Source organism: Saccostrea cucullata, unplaced genomic scaffold (genome assembly GCF_032062105.1).
Source record: "Saccostrea cucullata isolate Sc308-1 unplaced genomic scaffold, CSIRO_AGI_Scuc_v1 ctg6250, whole genome shotgun sequence".
NCBI classification, from domain to species: domain Eukaryota; kingdom Metazoa; phylum Mollusca; class Bivalvia; order Ostreida; family Ostreidae; genus Saccostrea; species Saccostrea cuccullata.
In genome coordinates this window covers 1-10,221 of record NW_026939975.1, presented here as the reverse complement: position 1 = coordinate 10,221, position 10,221 = coordinate 1, and the positions used below count along the sequence as shown (strand labels likewise).

The window sequence follows — 10,221 nt, the reverse complement described above, 5'->3', positions numbered from 1 at the left end:
TTTGGATATCCCACCTCTGATGTGTCGGAGGTCCGTGTGTGCTCTGCTCCTATTTTGTATTGTTTTATGGACTTTGAGATTGAATATTGTTCGTTATCACCACATTCCTCTTATTGCAAAGATTGATTTAAATCCCCACAATAAATTAGGAAGATAAACCACCTGACAGGTAGATAACACATATAGTGGATCACATGATCAGAGTGTATATGAATAGAGATGACGGCCACCATAATTGCATTCAGGTGATTAAGGTAGGAATTACTTGAACATTTTGTACAATAAAAAAAATTAGAGCTCCCTGCTTTAACCATGTGAAAAATATCTCTGTAACTCAAATTTTCAATAATTCATGAACATGATGTCTTGTTTATCTACATGTGTATGTCTGCAAAAGCCGCCTCCTTAATGGCCCATATATCTTATTACTCCATAGACATATACTCATGAAAGTTGATATTTTGTTTTTAGTGTAATGATGGACCCTTGTACCAGTGCCCGGGAAGTGATGCGATGTGACTTGTGTAAGACCGCTGTGGTACAGATGCACTGTGATACATGCCTTGTCAATCTGTGTAAGGCCTGTGTGGGAGAACATGCTTCAGCTGATCTTTCAAAACCTCATAAAATTGTTGATTTTAAGTATAGAAAATCTACTATAATCTATCCTGCTTGCAGATCTCATAATAAAGAACTTTGTGAAATGTTCTGTAAACAATGTGACATTCCTGTCTGCATCAGTTGTCTTGCATCTAATCATCATTTAGGTCATGAATTATCCAAATTCTTGCGAGTTTTGGGTGAAAAGAAGGATATGTGTATAAAAGAAAGAAATGAATTAAATGATACAATTTATCCAAGCTACCTGAATATTGCCTCTGATGTACAAAACAGAATGAGTCAGCTACAAAAGGAATATGGAGATCTCTCAACAGCCATAACAAAACATGGAGAGGACTGGCACAGAGAAATTGAAAAACTTGTCAAGAAACTTAAAACTGAAGTTGATGAAATGAAAAACACGCAGTTACAAATTCTACAGAAACATCTGGATGAAATTAATGAAAACATGTCTGAAATCAAGAGTGAAATCGATTCCATTGATATTGCTATAGATTCTAATGACATTTCCAAACTATTCAGTGTTACATCTGATATGAGCAGACTCAAAAATCTTCCAGAAAAAATTGTGCCCCCTTTACCAATACCCCCGGTATTTACTTCTGGAAAAATCCAAGGAGAGGAACTTTCTAATCTCTTTGGAGTTTTATCATCAAGTTCTCATATAAACATGGCAACGTATACAACATGAAGACAACACAGAAATTACAAGAAGGTGGATCCTCTCCTCCAGTCAAACAGCTGCTTAATGAACCAGAGACTGTCACCACTATAGGCACTGTGTATGGGAACCTTTACAATGTGGCCTGTCTGAGTGATGAAGAAATCTGGACAAGCGGACAAGATAGTATTATGAAACTCTACAGCATTAATCAGGGATCACAACTCAAGTCAATCAAAACCAAGTCAGGGGGCACACCACCTAGCTTATCAGTGACAAAAAGAGGAAATCTAGTCTGCACTGATTACAAAAAAAGAACTGTGAATATCGTAAAGAATGACGAGATAGAGGAAGTGATCAGACTGCAGAACTGGGAACCTAAAGGTGTCTGTAGTACCTCCTCTGGTGACCTCCTGGTTATCATGCACAGTCATGATGACGAACAAACAAAAGTTGTCCGTTATTCTGGCCCCACAGAGAAACAGACCATTCAGTTTGATGATAAAGGTGAACCTATCTTTTCTTGTTATCTTTGCTACATAACTGAAAACAGGAACCTGGATATCTGCGTGTCTGATAATGGAGCTAAAGCAGTAGTGGTGTTCAACCCGACCGGGAAACTGATATTCAGGTACACTGGACATACTCCTGCTGCATCCTTCAATCCACAAGGAATCACCACAGACAGTCAAAGTCACATCCTTACAGCTGATATTAGCAATCACTGGGTCCACATCATAGATCAGAATGGACAGTTTCTCCGTTACATAGAATGTGGACTGAGTTGGCCCTGGGGACTGTGTACAGATACAAATGATAATTTGTTTGTTGCTCAACGTGGACGAAAACAAGTGCAGAAAATCAAATATCTGCAATGATTGCCATAATGAAAGACATAAAAATATTTCAAAATGTTTTCTGTATAGATGCAATGTGTAAGATAAGACTTTAAATAAAAATTAAATTACTTCATAAATACAACACCAATCGAAACATTTCTTTGAAGCCATGCCTTTGTTCTTGTAGTCTAAAATTTGCCTGTAGGCCAGTAAATTGTGATTCTTGAGAATTAACATATTTGTCGTAGAAGTAATATTGAAAATCTCAAAGAAATAGCTAAACGGAAAGAAGTGAAAAACACTAAGGACTCCCAGGAATCTGCAGTGCTAGCTTTGACAGAACAACTCTCAGGCCTGCGGAATAGAATTTCAAATTTCGAAAATGGAACAAAATACATCAAAGGTGTTATCAAAACTTAAAAAGCCTAATTATGCAGCTAAGCTTATTGAGCAAAATCCAACTGCGGTTGATATATCAGAAAGACTGAAAGCATTGGAATCCACCCTTCTGATGGATCCGCCAATTAAGCCGACACCGTAAGGAGGACACAAGCAGGCTTTGCATTGATACAGAACTCGCTGTTTCTCGCCGTTAAACAGCTGCGTGTGCAAATGGCGGAAGTTAAGCAATAAGTGAGACACGAAACTGAGAAATAAATGAAATGTATCTCCTTTGCATTTATACAAGGACAAGCTTTTACTTCATGGGAATAAATTATATTGCGATTTAATGAACGGAAATAAAATGCTAAGCAATTTTTAGACAAGTGTTTAAATACCTTCCTTGCTTCATGCAATATAAATACAAAAAGATATTATTGTTTCCGTTAATCATGTTTTTTTTCATATTGTATATATTTTGGACAGATAAATAAATTTAAAATTAAAATCAAATGAAAAAAAAAATTACTTCAGAGTGATGCACATTTTCTGAAATATGTTCCTTAATACCGTATAAGCAGAATTTTTCGCGAGTATTTATTTTTGGCATTATAAGCGAGGGTGCCAAGATCGTTAAAACTAAATATTGCTAAAAATTAATTTCTCTATATTTGTAAAAGTTTCTTGAGTGCGCTTTTTAAAGTAGCTAAAATTTCATCCTGCTTAAAATAAAATACCGTATAAATGGAAATTTTAGCGAGACGCAAATTTAGCGATTTCTACTTAAAAATTGGTATTTTATTTTTTGTGATAAGTAATTTTAGCGATTTAGAAATTTTCACTAAAGAAGCTAGTACAAAAAGCACTATATTTATTTTTAGCGATATTCACTTTTAGTGATTTCAAAAGCCTCGCTAATAATGCCAAAATTAAATCCTTCCTAAAATTTCTACTTATACGGTACATATTTTTTAAGAAGAAACCGCTAAATTTGCGTTCCGATAAAATTTCTACTTACATCTTCAGGGACTGTGTTTTAAAGCCTATGAATCTTAATAATCTTAAGCAACTGTAAGAAAGTATTCTGCTGGTTTTGAGGCCCACTGACCTTGTTAAAACTAAAATTACTCTTAGCTTGATAAATGTATATAATTATGTATATTGTTTCGTTAAAAAAATATCAAGTTAAAAGGCCATTTCTGTCAATTTTACCCAACATATTATGCTGAAATTTAGTGCATTTTACTTTCGAAATGATTCTCTAATAAATAAAAACCTGCAAACAAACAGGGTTACTACATATGAACTGTACATGTAAATACAACAAAAGTCACATGTTGGAAACTTTTTGATATGTCTGATCAAGGTAGGGCTTAGAAGTTCCTAAAACGAAAATTGCACCAAAAAAACCTCAACATGGCACGCCGACGCATAGGGTATCACATAAGCTCCCCCAACTTCGTTGAAGTGAGCTAAAAAGGAGTCTTTTTGCATCTCCATTTTACCCAAAGATCAATGATTCACTCAGATTTTAACCACCTGAGATTAATATCATTATAATTTTAAAGAATAGAGTTGTTTAGAAATTCATTGATAAATTAGAACACCTTGATTTAATCATGATGACTCCATTCATGATATCGTTTTCTTGTTTTATACTGAAAATGAAGTTTTTCTACAATATTTTTCACAAGTATTTGATTCTTTTCTCTATGGCAGGTGAAACGTTGCAATATTCAATCCCCCCCCCATTTAAATTGTCTGATTTTTTTTCGGATTCTTTACGTAATTTTCCATTTCATTTGTATTATATTTTTAATTGTTTTGAATATTTCTATTTTGCATTGTTTAATTTTCAATTTCTTTATTGCAGAAGATATATACAGTATATTACGGCTTATAGCAGTGTTACAATTTTATAATGATAAAGATGAAAATGGGCGGTCAGACCTATATCGTATACAAACATATAAACCCATGTTAACAGTATCAAAAAATTATATGGAGAATGGAGAAATTATTATTTGGTTTTCTATTTCATGTCCTTGTAACATATTATTTTCCATTTGTTTACTGTATTTTTTCATTTGATTAATTTTACTTGTATTATATAATTTTCCCTTTGTATAATATAATTTTTTCATCTGTATATATGAGATTTTTAATTTGTATTATTCAATTTCAAATGAAAAATTATAGAGATAGAAAAAATGCTACGTTTGACATGAAAAACTTCTGAGGACATTTGGTCCTAGATCCTGAATCAATATGAACAGATATAAGGACAACAGATGATAAGAAATTTAAACTATAGTGAGCTAGAGATTAATTCTGCACTCATTTTTGCACTGTCCCCAATATACATAGACCAGGAACTATAAATAAATAACAGGTAGATTTACTCGATTACATAGATAACTTCAGTGGGTCACGTGCATTAGGCTGACAAGACGCCAATAAAATCAGGTAATAGAATCAGATTAATAGATGGAGATGGACCGATTCTTTTTTTTTTTTTAAACTTCAATTAACTTCATTAATTTGCTCTTTTTTGGTCTGAAAAACTAACAAAATAATAAAAAAAAAGTAGACGCTGTTTAGAATGACCAATTACTAAGGTCATATATGATAGGAAATTGGGAGAGATACTGCTTTCGTTTTCTATCAGCTGAACTTTGTAAACTGTACAAATATAAGCATGTCTGTTTTGTATGTACGACTGTTACATGCAGTACGCTAGTTTACTAACATGTATACAATAGTAATCTAGAGTAATGCATGGACGTGTGCCAATGAGCATTGCTTTTCTTTAAATATTTCCATGTCTAATTTATTTCTCTTTGATAACTCTTTTAAAGTTACCGAAGTTGATTTTTTGATAATTCGCCTGTTATGCAAATTATCCCATGTTTCCCACTATCGTTGATGCCCTGGCATACTATACTAACTAGACAGTGATTCCTTAAATAAATTCCTGTATAAAAATACATACCGATATATGTTTTACTGTCATTTTATCAAGACACTTTAAGAATACTGATACATGCGTTTTAAAATTCCATTTCTTTCAACAGTTCAATACAGTAATACAGTCCAAGTTTGATAATGGACCCCCGTACCAGTGCCCAGGACGTGATGCGATGTGACCTGTGTGAGACCGCTGTGGTACAGATGCACTGTGATACATGTCTTGTCAACCTGTGTAAGGCCTGTGTGGGAGAACATGCCTCAGCTGATCTTTCAAAAACTCATAAAATTGTTGACTTCAAGAACAGAAAATCCACTGTGATCTTTCCTGTATGCACATCTCATGATAAACAACGATGTGAAATGTACTGTAAACAATGTGATATTCCTGTCTACATCAATTGCCTTGCATCGAATCAACATTTGGGTCATGAATTGTCAAAACTTTTACAAATTCTGGATGAGAAGAAAAAAGTGATTATAAAAGAACAGTTTGAATTAAAAGATATTTTTTATCCCACCTACCAGGACATTGCGTCTGATGTACAAAACAGAATGAGTCATTTAGAAAAAAAACTATGGAGATCTCTCAACAGCCATAACAAAACATGGAGAAGACTGGCACAGAGAAATTGACAAACTTGTCAAGAAACCTAAAGCGGAAGTTGATGAGATGAAAAAGACACAGTTACAAACTCTACAGAAACATCTGGATGAAATAAAGAAGACAATGTCTGACATCAAGGATGAAATCATTTCAGTTGATGTTGCAGTGGATTCTAATGACATTTCTAAACTATTCAGTGTAACATCTGATATGAAGACACAAATATATCTTCCAGAAAAAATAATACCATCTTTGCCGAAATTTACACCTAGAATAATCCAAGGCACAGAACTTGGTAAACTGTTTGGAGCCTTATCATCAAGTTCTTTAACTTCAGATAAACATGGCTACAGCATGAAGACAACGCAGAAATCACCAGAAGCTAGATCCTCTCCTCCAGTCAAACAGCTGCTTGATGAACCAGAGACTGTCATCACCATAGACACTGGGTATGGAGGCCTTTACAATGTGGCATGTCATAGTGATAAAGAAATCTGGACAAGTGGACCTGAAAGCACCATGAAACTCTTTGGCATCAATCAGGGATCACTACTCAAGTCAATCAGAACCAAGTCTGGATTCTATCCATCTAACATAACAGTGACAAAAAGTAGAGATCTAGTTTATACTGATCACAATGAAAGAACTGTGAACATTGTGAAGAATGAGAAGATAGAGGAGGTGATCAGACTACAGAACTGGATACCTCGCGGTGTCTGTAGTACCTCCTCTGGTGACCTCCTGGTTATCATGGACAGTGATTACAAACAAACAAAAGTTGTCCGTTACTCTGGCTCCACAGAGAAACAAACCATTCAGTTTGGTGATAAAAGTAAACCTCTCTATTCACCAAGTTCTTTTTATCTAAGATGCATTACTGAGAGCAGGAACCAGGATATCTGTGTGCCTGATGATAAAATTAATGCAGTAGTGGTGGTCAATCAGGCCGGGAAACTGAGATTCAGGTACACTGGACATACTCCTGCTCCAAAGAACAAACCATTCAGTCCACGAGGAATCACCACAAACAGTCAGAGTCACATCCTTACAGCTGATATTAACAATGACTGTGTCCACATCATAGACCAGAATGGACAGTTCCTCCGTTATATAGACTGTGAACTGAGTTATCCCTGTGGACTGTGTGCAGATACAAATGACAATCTGTTGCTGAATATAGTAACAAACAAGTAAAGAAAATCAAATATCTGCAGTAAAGCTATAATTAAAGAAGTCCAAGAAAAATACATTAAACAAAATACCACCATACAGGTGCACTGTACAAGCTTAATGTAAATGATTTTTAATTTTAAAAAATCTGTTCACAAGATCAGAGATCTTAATACGTTGATATCATATAGTGTACATGTTTTGATGTAAATTATAAGAATTTTTCAACAAAAAAAATCTATTGACGACATGTATGCAAGATCAGAGATTTTAATTATATTAATTATATCATAATGTGTTGATGTTTAGCATTTAAAGTATCTCTACAAGGAATACCATGAGAGCCTTTATGTTCCCAAAAATGTTGCCAGGAGTTTTACGTTTTATACAGAGTACAAAACTTATGTATGGGCTATAAATCAGTATAATACCTACTGCTGGAATTTATATCATACATATAATACATTCCTTGTGAGACATTAGCATGGGTCTATATACATATATGACTGAACCAATATGTAGAAGGGAAAAGTACTGAACAATGGGTGATTAGAATTAAAGCTCACTCCAGATAGACGGGAAATGGCCTTGAAAAACTCAGTATCCTTCTTACTGTATACAAGGTTATTTTTTGCCAAGTTTATTTTGCTCTCTAAGACTTCACCCAGTTGCAATTCTTTTTAAGAAATCGTACTATTTTTTAAAAGTTTTTTCTAATTTTTTTTTAATTTTCGCCCCATCTTAAATTTGCCCTCCTGTGAGTAGGGCGATTAGGGAGAAAAATAAAACGGGCACGATTATTTCCCTGTATACAGTATTAGCGAACTTATGTAAAAAGAATTCCATGCAAAGAAAAACAACGACTAGTTATTTGATTAAATGTAATTTAATAATAATTTCAATACTATCCAAAACATATATAAATATGTAAAATTTTTCTATCATATACTGCTATAAACATTTACATGTCATAAAAATTTGTAGTTATGTCTACTTATGGGAAATCAGATTTTTGAAAGTTTAAATCTTGCAAAAGAATATGAAATTTTCATTTAATCATAAATGTTCTACATCTCAAACTCTTTATTATGTTCCCCAAACGAAGTTGGGGAACATATTGTTTTTACTCTGTTTCTTATTATTATTAAGGTCTTCCGTCTCCAACGGAAGACCTTCTTGTTATTCTTCGGTTTCTTTTTCCCTATTATTAAGGTCTTCCGTCTCCAACGGAAGACCTTCTTGTTATTCTTCGGTTTCTTTTTCCCTATTATTATTATTATTATTATTATTATTCTTACCGATTTTGTGCACGCGATTTCTCGTTAACTACTGGACCGATTCTCATGAAACTTTAACATCTGATAGGTACTGATCTGAACCTTATTGGAAATTTTTTTCGTTGATGACGTCACTTCCGGTCGTGAGATATATACAATTTTCTGATTTTAAAATGCAATTTTGTCTTGATTTAGCAGCGAAAACTGCTTTAGATATGAACTAAAGATTAATTGGAGATGATAGTTCATGACTTATAGCGTTGCAGAATCGCCTTTACGTGCGACGTCAGTACTTCCGGTCGAAACCGGAAGCGAATTTAAAAAACGTATTTTTTCAACTTTTCTTTTTTAATATTTTTATTTTAGAATTGAATAGAGACCCTTTTGCAGAAGCCAAATATGTAATTTGTTTGAAAATCGAAAAAGCCAATCTCGAGATATTTGCATTTGAAAACGCGAAGCGGCGATCCCGATGGCCGAATGGTTAGCGCGTTGGATTGTCACGCGGGCGACCCGGGTTCGATCCCCCTTTTGACCAAAAAATTTTATCACTTTTTCTGCTCGATTTTTCGATTTTTATTAAATTTAGACTATTTGCAAAAACATATTTTCAACTTTTAAGTATATCTTACGTAATAAGGGGTCACAAGGGGCCAGAATGCTAAATCTTTGACAATTCATATCTTGAAAAGGGGGAATATTTTGATAAGCAATATTGAACAAAAGTTGGTCAGAATTATGTTCTCAACAATATGCATACTTTGAATTTTTGTAAAATGGCCCCATTAAGGACTTGTAGGGGCGGCCCCTTAATATTTCCATGCAGCATATCTTCCAAACAAAAAGAAATCTCTGAATAGGTGTTGAACAAAAAGTCTTTGAAATCACAAGACCTTTCATTTAATATCAAGAAAAAGGGGCTGACTCCTCAAATTAGGGGCTCAGAGGGGCAAAAAGTCTTTCATCTTTAACTCTTTAATGATCAAAATTTAGTGATGCATTATAGAAGCAAAGGTATTCATCTTAACAATTTGCAACAATATATGATACAATTAGGACCATATGTTACGTAATTAGGGGTCACAAGGGGCCAGAATGTCAAATCTTTGACGCTTTATATCTCAAAAAGGGGGCATATTTTGATAAGCAATATTGAACAAAAGTTGGTCAGAATAATGTATTCAACAATATGCATACTTTGAAATTTTGTAAAACGGCCCCATTAAGGACTTGTAGGGGTGGCCCCTAAATATTTATATGAATCATATCTCCACAATGAAAAGAAATCTCTGAACAGGTGTTGAACAAAAAGTCTTTGAAATCACAAGACCTTTCATTTGATATCAAGAAAAAGGGGCTGGCCCCTCAAATTAGGGGCTCAAAGGGGCAAAAAGTTTTTCATCTTTAACTCTTTAATGATCAAAATTAAGTGATGCATTATAGAAGCAAAGGTATTCATCTTAACAATTTGCAACAATATATGATACAATTAGGACCATATGTTACGTAATTAGGGGTCACAAGGGGCCAGAATGTCAAATCTTTGACGCTTTATATCTCAAAAAGGGGGCATATTTTGATAAGCAATATTGAACAAAAGATGGTCAGAATAATATTCTAAACAATATGCATACTTTGAATTTTTGAAAAATGGCCCCATTAAGGACTTGTAGGAATGGCCACTAAATATATATATGA

At 34.0% G+C, this 10,221-nt stretch overlaps 2 protein-coding genes across 2 annotated transcripts; both read left to right on the top strand.

Annotated features, from left to right (window-relative positions):
• The first annotated feature begins 218 nt into the window (after window positions 1-218).
• LOC134254378 (uncharacterized) lies at window positions 219-2,864 on the top strand. Its single transcript, XM_062736909.1, has 2 exons — window positions 219-254; window positions 472-2,864. Exon 2 carries the CDS (start codon window positions 1,309-1,311, stop codon window positions 2,158-2,160), a length of 852 nt encoding a protein of 283 aa, XP_062592893.1. The 5' UTR covers window positions 219-254; window positions 472-1,308; the 3' UTR covers window positions 2,161-2,864.
• Window positions 2,865-6,063: 3,199 nt separating this feature from the next.
• On the top strand, window positions 6,064-7,305 carry LOC134254377 (uncharacterized). The gene has a single exon (XM_062736908.1). The coding sequence runs from the start codon at window positions 6,143-6,145 to the stop codon at window positions 7,268-7,270; it is 1,128 nt and encodes a 375-aa protein (XP_062592892.1). The 5' UTR covers window positions 6,064-6,142; the 3' UTR covers window positions 7,271-7,305.
• Window positions 7,306-10,221: the final 2,916 nt, after the last annotated feature.